The sequence below is a fragment of the Microcebus murinus genome, chromosome 7 (genome assembly GCF_040939455.1).
Source record: "Microcebus murinus isolate Inina chromosome 7, M.murinus_Inina_mat1.0, whole genome shotgun sequence".
NCBI classification, from domain to species: domain Eukaryota; kingdom Metazoa; phylum Chordata; class Mammalia; order Primates; family Cheirogaleidae; genus Microcebus; species Microcebus murinus.
Genome location: NC_134110.1, coordinates 6659774 through 6677350, shown reverse-complemented (window position 1 = coordinate 6677350; position 17577 = coordinate 6659774). Strand labels below are relative to the sequence as shown.

General features: G+C 51.0%; 1 protein-coding gene across 5 annotated transcripts in view; it reads right to left on the bottom strand.

The window, feature by feature from the left end:
- The window catches only part of NTRK3 (neurotrophic receptor tyrosine kinase 3), a 347621-nt gene that overhangs the window by 222365 nt on the left and 107679 nt on the right, over window positions 1-17577 (bottom strand). For all 5 annotated transcript variants that reach the window (XM_076004767.1, XM_020289075.2, XM_076004765.1 and 2 more), the window contains exons 9-11: window positions 13434-13457; window positions 11808-11872; window positions 10889-10991 (exon numbers count right to left, since the gene is read on the bottom strand). In XM_076004767.1, coding sequence (XP_075860882.1) covers window positions 10889-10991; window positions 11808-11872; window positions 13434-13457 — 192 coding nt within the window. The remainder of the gene's footprint in view (window positions 1-10888; window positions 10992-11807; window positions 11873-13433; window positions 13458-17577) is intronic.

Here is a 17577-nt window from a genome sequence, read left to right as displayed (position 1 = left end):
TATCCTAGTCGCAGGAAATTAGGAAGACATTGAGATTTACTTTTTACTACGTTATCTTTTATGCCATCAGCCTATCTTACCATTTGCATGTGTATTCTTTCAGAAATATTGAAAATCTACTTCAAAAAATTATCATTAAGGTCTGCATTGCATCCCATCATATAGATAGACCATTATGCACTTAACTAGCCATTTATTATTAGATGCCTAAGTAATTCTATATATAAGTCACCCTGGGATAAGTGTGCGTACACATAAATACACACAGCCATTTGTGCTTATTAGGTTAAATTCTCAGAAGTGGAGTCATTGGGATACAGGCTTTCATGATTTTAGGCTTTTAATAAAAATGGCCAAGCCACCTTCCAGAAAGTCTGCCCCAGTGCACACACCGGGCAACAGCAAACGTGAGCGTCTGTCCCCCTAAGCTCTTGGAGGGCCCCTAATCTGTGACAGTGCTTCTCCCCAGAAGGCAGCGAGCTCCGCGCACAGCCCCGTCGGGCTGGCCTGTCCCCTGCAAAGCGAGCGTGAAGCAGGGGCCAGCGCTGGTGGAGCCCTCTCCGCACACGATGGCCAACAGCAGTGCCCGAACCCTGCCTGCTTTTCCTAGAGGCCAGGCCAGCAACCGGGTGCCCCTCTGCGCCCCCTCGACTGGTCCAAGGCCAACATGCTGTACTCAATTTACTTGGAAGGATTCACTTTGAAAGGCAGTTTCTGGAACCGCTCAGGCCAGGCGCCCTCCCTGGGGCTTCCTGTCAAGGCCTGCTGACAGACAGACAGACAGACAGACAGACAGCGCTGGCGTCCTCCTCCCTGCCCGGGGCCAGGTCCGCACGGCTGCCGCGGCACAGAGGCCCCTCTGAGCTCAGCATGCCCGTCAGGTAGAGGCTTGGCATCGGCATCTCCCGGGCTGATAAAGAGGCCGCCCTGGGCTCCGGCCAGCCATGCACCCCCCACTGCACAGCCGTCGGAGAGCAGGGCAGGCTTCCGGCGGGTGCTGACTGCAGGGGCAGCGGGCAGAGGAATGGGATTCCCGCCACCTCCAAAGGCAGTGTCTCCGGCTGCCCACCAACTTAACCCACAGGGCTTCCTCCGCCTGCTGCCTGACCTGTTCTCATCCACTCCAGGGCCTGCCAGCCCAAGCGTTGCCAGTTTCCCATAGCCCCCAAGATTTCCTTCAAGATCAGTTACGGGAGGGAGCAAACAAGATAGGGAAGTTTCTAGAAGAAGAGAGGAATGGATGGCCTGTCTGAAGCCTGCTGCCTCTCTGGGGTTCGGCTCCCCACGTCTCTTTAGTGGGGATGCAGCACCGATGGACCTCGCAGTTGTCACTGAGACCAACTGAGGCAGCAGGACTTACCGGTGCCCTTGTGTGGAAGGCCCTTGTGTGAACTGCCCCACCTGCAGTTCAGCCCCCTCCACTCCCCTGCGCAGTTCGTCCCCTGCAATGACCACAGTGGGTGACAAGGAGCCAGGGCTGGGGCCTTGCAGCAGTTGGCTTGATGGCTGTTGCTTCCAGCATGTGTTTTTCCCCCCAGTCCAAAAACGTGTTCCCCGAATAACAGTTACTTTGATCTCTCTGCTTTGCTGCCTGTAGTTTCCCGGGCTGCTCTTTGGACATCGTAAAGCCCTCTACAGAGTTCACGGGAGAACAGGCTGCATAAACGCAGTTTGGTTTTGAACCAAGGAAGCCACTATGGAACCAAGGAAAGAGGAGAGGCTTGTTCACCCAAAGAGGATAGAACCGAAATGCCTTTGAAGTCGTGGTTATAGTCTGTCATCTTACAGTCACAAAATCCCAGCCAGTAAGCACTTGAGGCAGGTCCATTTGCTAACGGCACCCAAGAACAAACACAAAGCAGGGAGGTGACCTGAGTCCCCAGGTCACAGGCCTGAGGTTTTCACCACTGGCTTAGCCTCTTGTCACTCAAAGTGTCACCCATACAGCAAGGTCCTCTGCAAGCAGGTAAGAAATGCTGACTCTCGGGCCCTCCCCAGACCTGTTCAATCAGAGACGACTGCATTTTGACAAGACACTGGAGATTTATATAATTTCACCAGGTGTCTGAAATGTGTGGCCAAGATTGAGAATCACCAGTTCAGAGTGAACTCATCTAAAACCTGGTTTTGATACTTACCAGCTACGTGACCTTGAGCAAGTTAACCACGCTAAGCAACCCTCTCATCTTTAAAATGGAAATAATAGCCATCTATGAAGTCTCAATATAAGATATATTAATATTAGACATCTGGAGCACAGCAGCACTCAATAAATGTTTTTTTTTATTTCAGCATATTACATGGGTACAAATGTTTAGGTTACATATATTGTCTTTCCCCCGCCTGAGTCAGAGCTTCAAGTGTGTCCATCCCCCAGACAGTGCACACTGCACCCATTAGGTGTGTATATACCCTACCCCTCCTCCCCCTCCCATCTGCCCGACACCCGATGAATGTTGCTACTATACGTGCACATAAGTGTCGATCAGTTAATACCCACTTGATGGTGAGTGCCTGTGGTGTTTGTTTTTCCATTCTTGTGATACTTCACTTGGTAGAACCGGCTCCAGCTCCATCCAGGATAACACAAGAGGTGCTAAGTCACCACTGATTTTTGCCTCCCATTCTCTTCCTCTACTATGATGAAAAGTGAAAAATCAGCTCATAATTTTGTCTTTATCCCAAATCCTAGCTTCCCTCTAAAAGAAAGTACAGAGATCCCTGCTTTCTTCGTCCCTGTTCAGGAATAAAGGACCAAGGACCTGAAACCACGCTGCTGGGTTTTGTACTCAGGAGGCAGAGCTGGCTTCACGGACCTGCGACCTGGCCCCGCACTCAGAAGAGCCCTGCTGTCGGGGCTTAATGCTCTGTTGTGGCTGTCTTGAAATGCTAACATTCTTCGAACATTTTGCGCTGGGCCCCGCGTATTAGGGAGCCAGTCCTGTCAGGGAAGGAGCCTGCGCCCTGCCCTCTCTGGCCTGTGAGAGCAGAGTTAACACAGGAGAAGGGGACAGAGGGGCAGGCAGCGGAGCAACTTGGCTGGCTCCTCTCTAAGCACACTAGGGCAGCAGGGAAGGGAGAGTGAGTGTTACTGAGGCCAGAGACAGAATAGCCTGAGGCTCCTCCTTCTTTCCCCTGGAAGCTCCGGGCCGGAACAGGTGGCAGACACACCTGGTTGTGCGCGGGAACCGCAGCTGGCTGTAGGATGCTATTGCCCACCTGCAGTTCAGCCCTCTCCACTCCCCTGCGCAGCTCGTCACCCACGATGAACACGGTGGGTGACAAGGAGCCAGGGCTGGGACTTTGCAGCAGTTGGCTTGATGGCTGTTGCTTCCAGCATGTGTTTTTCCCCCCAGCCCAAAAACGTGTTCCCCGAATAACAGTTATTTTGATCTCTCTGCTTTGCTGCCTGTAGTTTCCCGGGCTGCTCTTTGGACGCCGTAAAGCCCTCTACAGAGTTCACGGGAGAACGGGCTGCATAAACACGGAGCTTGGGCACCGCAGCCGTGGGACAGCTTCTCATTAGCCAAAGCTCATGACCGTGGCTCCTTCCGGGCACGTGAAAGCTCCCAAGATGCAGAGGAGAAGATGCACAGACAGAAAGAACGTGCCAGTGGAGCAGCTTCTGCAGCTCGGCTTTGCAGGGGTGAAAACCATCCTGGGCAGAGAACAATGTGGGAAAGTCGAGGCTGACAGCCCCTCCCCTCTCCCCTCCTCTTCCATCCTGGAACCCACACAGCAGGCTGCCTGGGGCGGTGGGCAGGTATGTCACCACGACTTATGACGGATAATAAAATACTAAAGATTGTGAATTTTTAAGAGCAAAAATTAGTTTGGATTTGCTTTTATTCCCAATTTTTAAAATCCCAGTTGCCGCCTGGTCTTCTGATATATTTTTCTTAGGTGTGAAATTACTGCAAGAGCCAGCACTTTTGGAAAAGGCTGGTCACAACCACAGTGGGCCTCGAGGCATGGGACTCTCATCTGTCACATGGGTAGCAGGGAACAAAAGGTTGGGAACTTCCACAGGGAGGTAGCCAGGGGCTGTTAACCCCGTGGGCGCCAGTTGCAGTAATGAGGGTTAGCAAACACCGTTCTGCTGCCACCGCTAAATGGATCTGATAGGCCGTCGCTTTGGCTACAGAGCCAAACATATTGGCCGTCCTTGGCCCCGCTGAACAGGACACAGGGGCCTGCCAAGAACAGCCGGCTAGCAGGTAGCCAAGAGGAAAAACATTTGGTATCAGACTCTATTTCCAGGGACTTCCCTGCAAATAGCAGAGTCAGTACTGGAGAACAGTCGGCTCCCTGGGGCCTCCAAAGTGAGGCGCGGGGACAGGAGAACTAGAGCCGCCCAGCCTTCAGGCGCCCAGTGGTGACCCTGCGGGATCTCCACGATGACGCACCGCACACCTGCGAGGCTCCCACGAAGGACGAAGGACGAGGCAGCAAAGCCATGCCGGGGAAACACACGAGGCCTCCCAGACTCCTTCTCCAAGCTCCGGGGCGCCACATTCTAGAACTCAGTCATCCATCGGGCCGAGCTTGGTCTGCAGCCAGAGCCTCTCCATGAAGTCCAAGGCAGAGAGAAAGGGAAGCAGAGGGCCCCCGGCTTCCATTAACGTGTGCCCCGCCTGGGCAGAAATGCGCCACAGACCGAGCCTATTTCATGTAGACTTGGCCAAATACTAGGAGTGTTGGGGGGGGCACAGTTGGAGCGTTTATCGAAGCGTCGGAAGAGAGGGGAAGGGCACACGAACATTCGTTAGGAGACTATGAGCACCTTAGGATAAGGATACAGGAGAGAGGCCAGAAACCGCTCTCAAAACTGTGTTCCAAGAGTCATCGTACACCAGGAGTCCCAGGGACAAGATCGGTGCAGGGGCCCGTGGTGCCTTCCTCCCATGCGCACCCCAGTTTGGAGAAGGAAATAGAAAAAGAAGTCAAGAAGAAAGAAAGCAAGGAAGAAGGAAGAATGGATGTATTTCAGGAAGCAAGGAAATCTAATTCCTTTCCCCGGTTTCATTTCTGTCTTGCACTGCTCTTGGCTTCCAATCCCCTATTAAAAATAGAGGTCAAAGAAGCGATCTTTTTTGCAGGACAAAAGACGTTGTCTGACTCAGTGTCACCAAGGATGCCCTCCTCCTCCAGGGTCCAGGCCCCCTTTCAATCAATGGTCACCTATTGCCACACCACGGCCCCTTGCACCAACTCCCCTGCCACACCACGGCCCCTTGCACCAACGCGTGGCCGCGGGCCCAGGGACGCTCCGCCCAGCTGAGGAAGAAGTTAGAGCAGGCAGCCTCGGGAGGCCGAGCCCCCCCTCCCGCACCTCCCTCCACCTGGAAGGAGCCCTTCCCCGTCCAGTGCTCCAAGCTTAGGAGAGAAGCAGAAATGACGCCTTCCCAAGCCCAGTCATCCCCTTAGCCAAGCGGTTAAACCAGAAGGATAACAAGACCATTCAACGGGGTTTGGCAGGAGCCAGCCCTTCCCAATCAAGACTCTGGCGTGATTCTACAATCCACTCAGAGGACAGTTACCATCTGTTTATGGAAAAAATGTTAATAACCCCCAATCATAATCAAATAGGCAACCACTTTACTATAAGTACCCATTAACTAAGGCTAATTTGCAACAGAACAGTCCTGCAAGCTCACACCCAGCCTTCAGGCTGAGGGGTGGCTGCAATGCTTAAGCACCACCGGAAGCCCCAGCAGCAGTTCCTACTCCCTTCCCTCCCAGCCTTCCACTTCTGCTGCCCTGGCCACTGTGGTAGGGCCCCAAGGAGACAGAGGAAGTCTCAGCCTGCTTTAGTTCACGCCCTTCCCCAGGGCCAGGTGTGTCCCTGTTTGGACAAAGGGGACTGGTTAGTGGAATGTTTGAAAGCCCCGTCTAGGTGGGACGGCACTCAGAGCATCAGAGCGATGGAGCTGACATAGTCACGATTCACCTCCTTTCCCAGCCTTCCCTGGGAGCCCCCAGGCTCCCTGCACAAACCAGGTAGGAGGGGAGGCAGGGCCGGCTCTGTGCTGGGGCACGCTGCCCACTTCTCTGGGTCTCGGTTTCACTGGCCGTACAATGGGCACATTCTCCTAATCGGCCTAAGGTCTGTTTCAGCTCTAAGAGACCCTTAATCGGTCCCCTCTGTGGGAGTAGGAGAAAGCCAAGAAACAGGAAGTTAACTCTCGAGGCATCACTGATCTAAAAGTATTTAAAGATGCCTACGGGGTGGTAATGAGGAAAAGAGGCCAAGCAATGCATATTTTTCCCACAGGCTGCAAAAGACCCATACATGGCGTAGCTTCCTGCTCCATGAAATAACGATACTCTCCTTATAGGAAGCCCACGGGGCATGTTTTATTGTTGTTCCGACGTGCCAGCCTCTCTGGCCTGGTCACTGGTCTAACCACGGTGTGGATTGAAGACGGCCCTCACTGCGGACGTGGGCGGCGGCGGAGCAGCCAAGACAAAGGCTGAGGGCATTTGCGTCGCCTTGGGAAGCGTGTGGGGCTGCAAGGTAGGGAGTTCTAGGCCCAACTCAGCCCTCCCAGACTGCGAGACTGGAGCGAGGCACTTCCTGTTCTGGGCCCCAGTGTCTTCATCTGTAAATGTGGACACGGGAGGGCCCAGGTAGACCATTGCCATGGCCTTTCAATGTCTCGTTTAAAAATGTTTTGAAAGGATGAACTTGGCATTCCAGGCCCAGGATGCACTGGCACAATATAATTAGTAACAGTAATATATACTAGTAATAGTAATATATAATAGTATATTTAGTAATAGTATATTATATTTACTAATAATATAATTAAATATACTAAATATACTAAATAGTATATTTATTAATAGTATAATTAGTAATAGTAATATATATAGTAATATATTACTATATATTATATATTATAGTAATTACTATATATAGTAATATATATAGTAATATATAAATATTTTATACATTTCTGTACCTCCAATAAATAGCCCCTTCTGCCCTGAGCCCCACCACCCTGACCACCCCGTGACCTGGCCATCGGAGTTAAGGCCTGGCACAGCGGGGACCGTCCAGGGCCCTGCTGCAGCAGGGGAGCCGACTGTCAGGGCCCAGGCCACACGGAACACTTCACAGGTCACACCTGCTGTCCTAAGGCAGCGGGCTGCAGTAGCAGCAAAAATAAACCTCCACTGTATGCTCAGCACCCTTTTAAAACCTCTGTGATTCCAAGAGAAGATGAGCTCACATCCTAACGCAGCCCCCTCCCCAAGACAAGATGTTGATCAACGAGATAGCATTTGATAAAAGTAGAGAGGAGCCTGAGACGAGGCATGCCCAATTCCCCAGTTCGCTTCCGTAAGAGCCGGTTTGTACTTTCGTCTCCTGTAAAGAGGTGTCCAGTGGGATTCCTACACATACCAACGTGGAGCGATCTCCAACCCACGACAAGTAAATAAACGAAGATGCATGTTCCTCGGAGGATAAACATGTATACATCAAAGCACACACAATGCAGTGCATTTTGTAAGCACACACATACAGATGCCTGTGTGCATGTCTACATATGACTATACATGGACGTATGTGCATATACATGTAGGCAGAAGTACAACAGTGAACTGCTTCCCAGCTGCGACCGCTCGTTTGCCACGTGGAAGAGGCAGTTGCTAATTTGGCAGTCTGGGAGGTATATGAGTTTGCCTGGGAGGAAGCCGTGAGGGGAGAGACAGCAGACAGAGACACAGAGGGGCAGAGATACAGGGAGAGAGACGAACACCAGTGCTTGCGTATGCACCTGAAACCCAGGCTGACGGCTGCCCGTGGAGACGGGAGCGGGAATGGGCCCAGCGGTGACGGTTACAGCGGTTCTATAATAGGTTTATCAGCCATATTTTATCTCTTCCAAGAAGAAAGCATTAGATGCAAATATAAAACCAAACAGTAAGAGCTGCATATTCTGGGTGGAAGAAACAGGTGCTTGTTATATTAATCTTTGCATCTTTCTCAGAAGGAAGTCAAGTCCGCCTTAATAGGCCCTGCTCATCTGCACAGGGCGTGTGCAGGCCCTCAGATGCGGGGGGTGGGAATTGCTTACGGATTTCCCATCATCCCCACACTACTTCCCACCACCCAGACACCTCCGATTTCCAAATTAGCCCTACCTAGCCCATGGCTGATACACAAGCTGTGCTTTTTTTACGATTAAAGTGAGAGCCACTCATTTCTAAGTTCAACAAGCCTTCGTCAAATGCCGTGTGAGGTTTCAGGCACACTGGGCTGAGCGATCCGTGGTTTCTGCCACAAGTTGTTCCTGGTCTAGCAGGACAGACAGACGGAGCGTGAGCAGAGACACGACAGCGCACTGGGATTAGTGTACGGTAGAGGAGCTTTTACCACGTGTTGTGTGGGACAAAGGAGGGATGACTGAGTCTTAGGAGGGCAGCCCTTCCTGCAAGGGCAAAAAAAGGAGCCCATAGAGGTTCACACACAAAGAAAGAAGTGGGGGACGGCTCCCATGGAGCCTTCTTTACATGCCAACTACACACCAGTCTCAACACATTGCCGCAGCCCGGTGAGGTGGGCAGTCGCGTTCCCGTTCTGAAGTTGAGGAAACAGAGACACTGAGAGGGTAAGTCGCTCTGCTGAAGCCAAAGAGCAATTAAGTGGCATCATGATTCTTGGCCAGATTAAAAAATTCAAAACAGAGAGGAGGGCGGACGGGAGCAGATGAGGGTCTGTGCGAGTCAGGGTTGGGAGACTTCTGGTACCCGGGCGGTCGCCCCTTCTCCCCGGGCGAGATGCTGGCTGGCAGTAAAAGTTCAAGGGCACATGCAGCTTGAGGCATTTGCTCAGTTATCCTAAACTGAGGCCTAAACACAGCCAGACTTAATAAAGACCAGAGAGATGCATGCTTACTTCTCAATTCGGCGAGGCTTGGACACACCATCTCATCTTGCCTCTAACTCCAGCGGGACCTCTTTAAGGTGGGAGACTTTGGAATAGAGGGTATTTCGCTTCCACCGACGTGGACCTGTTCTCCTGGCCCAACAGGGGCCGCCCAAAGCAGCCCGGCCTGGGAGCGGGGAGCAAGGGGCCGGGAGGGGCTCCGAGGACAGCTGAGGGGAGGTGCCGCTCTGGGTGCTGCCTAATCCATCCGACACGGGGACGCGCTGTTCCAGAAACCGGATGACAATTAATAGGAAAAATCTGCTCTCACAGTCCTGCCAAGCCTGTCGCAGGGGCTCAGCTGGTGGTGCGCCTCCTCGGGAAAAGAACAATAATGCCCCATTCTTCCCTTTGGTTGAGGCCCTGATGTGTTCTCAAGTGGAAGGAGGAAGAACTAGGAGGGTTCCTCCTATGGTAGGAAAACTTTGCACAAGCAATAGTGCCAGTCCTCAAAGCCTTGAGCCCAAGGCTTATCCTGGACGACCACTGCAGCTCATTCAGTGGCCATCCCATCTTCTAGACCTATGAAGCCCTGTTTGACACGTGCTGGGTATTGACAGATAAAACATCTCCCATCAAGTGCCTCAGAGTGGTCTGGTTTTGTTTAAGTCATCTGGCCTCAGGCCAAACTTCTATCCCCTCTTTATCATTTGCCTGTGCATGTATTTCTCTTGGTCAAAATAGTTCAGATGATTCGAGAAAACCTGGCTTGCCTTGCTGTGCCTCGTTCAGGTTCATCAAGCACAGAGAGTGCAGAGGCAGGGGGCGTCTGGGGAGCCCGGCAGTCCGGCCCCAGGTTTGCTGCCCTTGTAACCCTCTCTGGGTATCTGCCCATTTATCAGTCTTCTCAATTTTTAAGGGAGTAATAGAATCTTTGGGGAGCATAATAAAAGCTGCGAACTAGTTCTGTTCCCTGTACACTCACCCCCCCCCCCCCCGCCATGTACAGACACTCAAACAGTTGCATATAGGTTCAGGGATCACCGTCCTTGTGCATGTCACTCATGCGCTCTTCAGTCCCTGGGCACCAAAGCCAGGACTGCCGATGCTCATGCATCACAGCCATGGGAACTCATCTTTCTAGATTCCACAGTCTCACCAGAAAACACCAACCTGAATCCCAGCTCAGCAACCTTTCATGGTCCCTCTCTGCTCACCCCCACCCAACACCAGCCATACATGGAAACCCAGCTGGGAGTGGATCTTGGAATTCAATTTTCTGTTTGGGAACTGGTACCCGGCCTCACTTGAGCCATGTGGTCACATCCATCTCTGGGACCAGGCAGGTGGATGCTAATGCACCATGTTAACCCCTTTCACACCAGTCCCCTTACCAGAGCCTTGGCGGAGAGCCACATCCCACCGCCCCACCCGCCACAAGGGGGTGGGACACTCTGTGTCATGGAAGCCAGCCAGCAGATTTAGAAATCATGTTGCTCTTGGCACCGGTTCTGGGACTCTGTGCAGAGTTACGTGCTGAGATGCCACTGCATGGGCAGTTTTTCAACATCGGAGTCTGCCGCCCGCCATCTCACCATGCGAATGGCTGCCCAACACAGCTCCAAAGACGGTGCGGACAAGAGAAAAACCACATCCCCAAACCAGGAGTCCCTTTACCCACCAACAATGAAAAGAAACCTAAGTCCCTCTTCATCTGCACTCAAATCCAACTTCCTTCCCAAATTGTCCTCATGGCACAAGTCCATTTAAGCAATGTTTATCAGCAAAGCAAAACCATGTGGTCCCGAGTTTGGTTCCCACAGATCCCAACACTGCCTTTGATCCATAATTGTCCAGAACAAGGGGTGCAGACAGGAGTCTCCACCAGGACCACTTAGACCCCACGATCAGAGGCCCTCTCGGACAGCAAAGGCAGACGAAAACAGCATCTTTTGATCAAAAGTAGCCACATTTCCCCCTGTGACGCCATTGAAAATGAAAATCCCACCTTACCCTTCATTCCAAATTTGGACCGGCGACCATACTTGTTGATCATGATGAACAGAACCACTAGCAGGACGCAGGCGAAAGCAGCGAGCCCGACCGCGATGGACACCTGTGGGGAGCCAAAGCCAGAGGTCAGGACCGGTCCCCGAAAACCCCAGTGCCCTGAAAGCAACGCGTGTGCACAGACGAGGACAGTCCGGCTGCAGCGGCGACTGCAGCCCTCTCAGAACTGTGCCACGGAGCAAGGCCTCTGGAAGAAGTAATTTGTGAGACCCCAAGCACATTATAAAATGTGTAAATTTCCCAGCCTGATTAGAGGCAGTTCCATCAGTCCCCTGATTCAGTGGTCTGAGCCCTTCTCACCTGGGGCCATGCTGAGTCAAGAGATGCAAAAGCAAGGCTAGAGAGGCTTCTCTTATTGTGTCAATCAGCAAGCAAATTAACATTGAAATTCTTCACGTAATATCCCCATCCAGGAAGGAAGGATAGTCCTTATCCTGGACTCTAAAAACACTCCTTTCTTCTCCTCCCCAGAGAAATCTCAGACTCAAATAGTAGGGGTGGGGCTCTTGAAAACCCACTCGAGATGCCCCGAGCAGCAAGGGCTGCTGTAGGAGGCTGGTGCAGGTAGCAGCCTCTGCAAGCAGGCCCAGCTGGGCGCCTAACAGGCTGGGATTCTCCAGCTGTTCTCTCCCAAACCCCAGGGCTTGCAGCAGATCCTCAAAGACTTCCTCAAACAATGAACTAGTCCCATCAAACAGGGAAGGTTTAAACACCTGAATGGAGTTCATTCGTCACTGCTTTTTCTCTGCCTTATAGACAGAGGTTCCAAGGAAGATAATATTTGGAAAAGTCAGCAACACAAATGAAGTCTGAAATCTACTACACGAGTCAGCATGGTCCCCTTGACCAAGAAGTCACTCACCCCGAAAGTGTCTTCCTCTGGCTTGTGGGTCACAGTGATAGGAGGTGTGGGGCTCACTTCGTCGACTGAAAACCAAACACGAGAGGAGGAGGGCAGTTAGCTCACTAGCCAGGGAGGCTCAGCGCAGTCCCTGCCCAACTCCCAAGCCCCCGGAGACTTCCCGCTGGAAAACATCCCCAGGGAGCCGGGCCGGGCTGGGCTCTCACAGCCTGCGCCCCACGGGCTGGGCAGGGGTCCCCAGAGGCAGGTCCCTGAGGGCCCCCTGACCGGAGCTCCAGTCGGAACAGGCTCCCTAAGGATTCAAAAACGTCCACTCCCATCCCCTCTCCCCACCCCAGAGAAAATAACGTAACTTGGGCAACATGGGCCCCGAGCTATGGGGAGGAAAGGAGGAAGGTGGTTTGGGATCCTGGCCAGGGTCTGGATTAGGCAAATTTCACTGGTGACAGCAGCTGTTGCTGACACTCTGCTGCTCCCTGCCATAGGCATTCCTTCTCCTCTCCCATGCCCCTTCTCTTCTCCTCTCTACCTTCAGTGACAGCCAGGAAGCCTGTGGCCCCACAAACAACCCCGTCACACTGATTTCAGAACACGGTGGCAGCTCCAGTTAACACACAGAGCCACCTGACCAGGGAACACGCCTTTACACAGCAGGGCCGGGAGAGAGAGCCAAGTGTCTATCTATTCCCAAGCTAGAATCACCTCCCAATTCAGAACCCTCTGAAGGGACATTCTCAGAGATTACAAGTCCTCTAAGACCAAGGACGACTAAAGGAATCACAGGTGACTTTACATCAGCGCCAACAGCCAGGGGAGTGCCTAAGCAGTGCTGTCTGCCACCCTGGGCCAGACAGTGGGCAGAAACGGCAGCAACTACTGCTGCTATTCCCACCTCCGTGGGGAGGAACAGAAAAAGGAGTAAACATAGGCTTTCCCACAGTCCAAAAACAAAATCCCAAATCCTTTTAGGACTGCCTAGCCCTAGCGCCAAATCACTTATACACTGAGCCCCAGTAATTCCATGTGAGGACACATGAGCCTATGGGGAGATCTTGTAAGTCACAGCTCCACACGAGGTGGGTCCTGGCCAAATTCTCAGGCTCTTGAAGCAGGTGAACAACACTAGAAGGTTTATAGGATCCCGATTCTCTGCAAGAACAACTAAGACGGTCAATAGAATTCTATAGGGCCAGGCGCGGTGGCTCACACCTGTAATCCTAGCACTCTGGGAGGCCGAGGCAGGAGGATTGCTTGAGTTCAATCTGGAGTTCAAGACCAGCCTGAGCAACATCGAGATCCTGTCTCTATTTAAATTACAATTTTTTTAAAAAAAGGAAGAATTTTAGCAAGGCACATGAAACCCCACATCCATCCTGACATAGGACCCTTTTATCTAGGTAGAGACCAACAAAGTGGTCAGATCTTGGAAAACTCTGTAGGGCAAACTGAGCCATAGAGTCATTACCCAAGAAGCATTTCTACTCTCCAATTCCCTTTCCGGGTTCACTCAGAACCCTCAGCCGCCATGGGTTGTGGGTGATTATAGGAGAGAGGGCTATTTGGATTCAGTAGTTACCAAAAGTAGCAAATGAATCAGTTTCAAAGCAAAAGGTAAAGCAGACTTACCCAAGATAAAGGTATCCGTGCTCTCTGAAAAAGAAAAAAAAAAAAAAGAAGAAGAAAGGACAAAGAGATAATTAACAAATGTAATAAAAACCAGAACAGACGCACTGTATGATCCTAATAGCTATGCTCTCTCCCATTCACGATGACCCCTTGTTCCCATAGCAACTGACAAACTAAAATCCTTGGCCTGTCACCCCTGTCTCCATGCTACACTATCTCTGCAGGGTGTGGTCCTCCAAATGGAGAAGGAGTAAGAGATAAAGATCCCGGTTTCAGGGGAGGTGGCCCACGGAACTAGAAACAAACTAGTTTCCGTATGAGATGGGGAATTAAACCCAGACCCACGGTCTCCTCCACAACGCCCACCCCCCGCCTTTAGGATGCAGAGTGCCAGGGGTGATGTGGCAGGTCGGGCTCCCCTGGTCCTTTCTTGAAAATGCCAGCTATGATCTCAAGATGAAACTCTTCGACTCCGTCTATGGAGGTGATTCTAGTAGGTCATTGAGAGGTTCTTGGGAATCCCCCTAGAATCTGCCCATCACCCAGATGGAAATGTGTTATTTGATCTTTGGCCTCTAGCAACAGCTCCTCCCAGAGTGAAAGCTGATCCTTACTGGACATGGATTATGACCCAGGGGCTGTGCGAAATGTTTTATGTAACACATCACTCGATCCTTACAGGCATCCTAGGACGTGGGTAGCGTTATCCACATCTTAACAGGTAAGGAAACAGGCTGATGCAGACTTGACTAAGTGGATGCCACTCATCTACGAAGGGATTAGAGCTGGGTTCAAATCCAAGTCTGGGCTCTTGGCCACCCTGCCAGAGATGCTCCAACTTCAGCACCCAACAGAAACATCCAGAAGGTGATCACTATCCTCTTCCAATAAAAGGAATGAAGCTTCCTTGCAGAAACGAATGATTTCAGGGCTGGGGCAGAGAAAGTCCAGGGCATGCCTGGAGCAGCTTGTGGTACCAGAAAGTAAGAAAGGGCTCAAAGGTGAATGGGAGCCTGGACAGAGGCTACAGGAGCCAATGTCAACAGGGCAGCCAATGGCCAAATGTGGGACCATTTAAGCAACAAAATAATGACAGTCATGGACTGTTATGAACAGAACCGTGTCCCCCAAAATCCATATATTGAAGCTGTAATCCCCAGTATCTCAGAACGTGACTGTATTTGGAGAAACGGTTTTTAAAGAGGTACTTAAGTTGAAATGAGATCCTTAGGGTGGGCCCTAATCAAAGATGACTAGCATCCTCATAAGAGGAGGAAATTTGAACATAGACATGTGGAGGAAAGACCACATGAATACACAGGGAGAAGAATGCCATCTACAAGCCAAGGAGAGAGGACCCAGGAGAAACCAACCCTGCAGACACCTTGATCTCACACTTCCGGTCTCCAGATTTGGGAGAAAATGAATTTATGTTGTTTAAGCCACTCAATCTGCGGTACTTTGCTATGGCAGTCCTAGCAAACTAATAGATAAAGTCTTAGCCACAGAAGAAAATAAATACCCATGAGGCTATTCCAATACAAATAAATAATTGAATAACTAAAGGGGGAAGAAGGGAAAGCTCTTCCTTATAGACTTCCAAGTAATAAATGGAGAAGGAACGTTGGAAATAGAATGGTCACCATTTGGCAAATACTACAGTAATAATTGTTTCAGGCAAGAATCATCAATGAGCGTTAAAATGAGAGTGTGGAAGACAGGTGTGAAACAAGCTATTTATGAAGTTTTAAAATATTATACTTATTACTTCCAGAGGGGGAAGTAGTCAGTTTGCAGCAGAGGAACCTGGCAGACACCAGCTTGACCAAGTGACAAAGCTAACACCCTCGGTGCTAACCACATTAACGCCATGCACCCCCAATATGACATACTGAAAGGACAGAGCCTCCCTTCCATGATGTTCTTGCCAAAAATGAATAATTAGGAGAAAAAGATCAGACAAATTAAAACCAAGGGACAGTCTACAAAATAACTAGTGAGTATTCTTCAAAAGCGCTGTGATCATAAAAGACGAAGACTGGGGAACTGTCCCAGATTTAAAGAGACTAAGGTGACAGTAACTCAGTATGATGTGTAATTCCGGGCTGGACCCTAGACGAGGAAAGGGCATCAGTGATCAAATCTCAGTCAAGTCTGTAGATTAGATAATAGCGTGGGACCCAAGTTAACATCCTGGTTTTGATCACTGGATTGTGCTTAGGTAAGATGTTCACATCTGGGGAAACCGAGTCAAGGGTAGAAGGAAGTTCTTTGTACCATTTTGTAACTTTATTTTTGGTAAATTCTAAACTCTTTCAATATGAAAAGGTAAAAATCTTTAAAAATTACGAAGAAACACAGATGACTGGTCCTCACTCAGAGTTTCTGATCAGGAAGATGTAGGGTGGGCCCTGGGATTCCGCATCCCTCACAAGTTTCCAGGTGATGCTGATGCTGCTGGTCAACCACTGGACCACACTACACCTCCTCCTGCCCCAGGCCCACCCCACCTTGAGGAGGAGGAAGAACTCATTCATTCATTCACTCACCCATTCATTCATTGCAGGCCCTCACGGTATGAACCGGCAAATATTCCCTAGCTCGCTGTGGGAATGTGATGTTTTCTGTAAAGCAGCCCTTCAGAGGAAGGTTGGTTTACGGTTCACACACTGGCTGCTGGCTTGCTGTCTGTTGCATTGTTATGGAGACAGCAATAGTGCTATCTCCAATTCCTGAGCACGCCCGTCATGCGAGCACCCTCTTCTCAACTTCAGGTGACCAAATGCCTGCTCTGGGGGAGAAGAGAGGAGATGGGAACTCTAGCCTTGCTTCAGAGCCTGAGAAAAGAGAGATGCCAGATCAATTTGCGGTTCGTATTGATTTGCATGTTTCTCGTAAGTCTCTCATATTTATCAGAGAATCTTCTTATGTTAGCCAAATGTTTTGGCTGAACCTTGAACCCTAGAATCTCCAAATCAGCCTATGGATGTTTAATGCCTTGCCGGAGCCTGGAAGCATTTATATATCCAGGAAGCACTTGAGCTTTGGAAGAGGAAGGCGTCCTGATTCCTGTCTAACCTATGGGAGGGCCTCTCTGCACTGGAAGAGGATGATACCCAGGGATGTCTTCACCTCTGACCCCTCCAGCACCGGGAGAGGACCAGCCTGGCATGCCAAGGCACCGTCCAAACGGGAACAGGGGCCGTGCCATGCATGGAATGCACGAGTCACCTACAGTCCCCGACCACAACTCTTCAAGAGGGGACCCTCATGTGAACTACTCTTCACCACAAACTTTCAGGCAGAAGCACTGGAAGGTTGCACCGATTGCCTGAAGTCACAGAGCTGACAAGTGACTGTGTGATCATTTGCACCCTGGCAATGTGGCTTCATAACCACCACCCTGGACTACCTTAAGACCATCTGCTAGGACTTACTAGCTTGGCCAGAGAATGACCACTGGTTCTAGAACTCTTGGATTCATCTTATCTCTGCACCCCAACAATCCTAACAACGTCCAACAGCTAGGGAGCCTTGTCTCTGCCCAGACACCCTGCTGAGCGTTCATTTAATCCTTATGGCAACTTAGGCAGCAGATACCGTTATCATTCCCATCTCACAGATGTAGAAACAGAGGCACGGAGCAGTGACCGTCCTCCCCCTGGTCTGAGCGTGCACTAAGCCCCATGGCCCAGGCCACTGTGTGTGGGGGCAGGGGCAGGGCCACAGGTGGGATTGCACCGAGGTCTGTCTGATTTCAGAGCCGTTGCTCTTCACCTGGGTGCTCCGCTGCCCGGCAGCAAGAGACAGGCACGCCACCAGCAGGATGCCTCGCGCCCGCACGTCAGCCAGGGCCAGGTTTGGTTCAGAGGGTGTGACGTACCCCTGACTGCTCCCCCAGATAATTGACTCTCCTGAACATTTAGACATCTTGTCACTTGACATGACTGGCCCATCTTTTCCCTGTCACTGCCTTTTCATCATCCACTGATTCCTGTAACACAAAGGCTCATAAAACAAGCAAACCTTCACTCGGGGTGGCCCCGCGGGGTGGAGATGGGCCTGAGGAAACGACCTCAGGTGAGCTGCTTTCTCTTTCAGCTTCTCTGTGACTCGGTCCTCCCCCCCTCCCTCACTCCCTCCC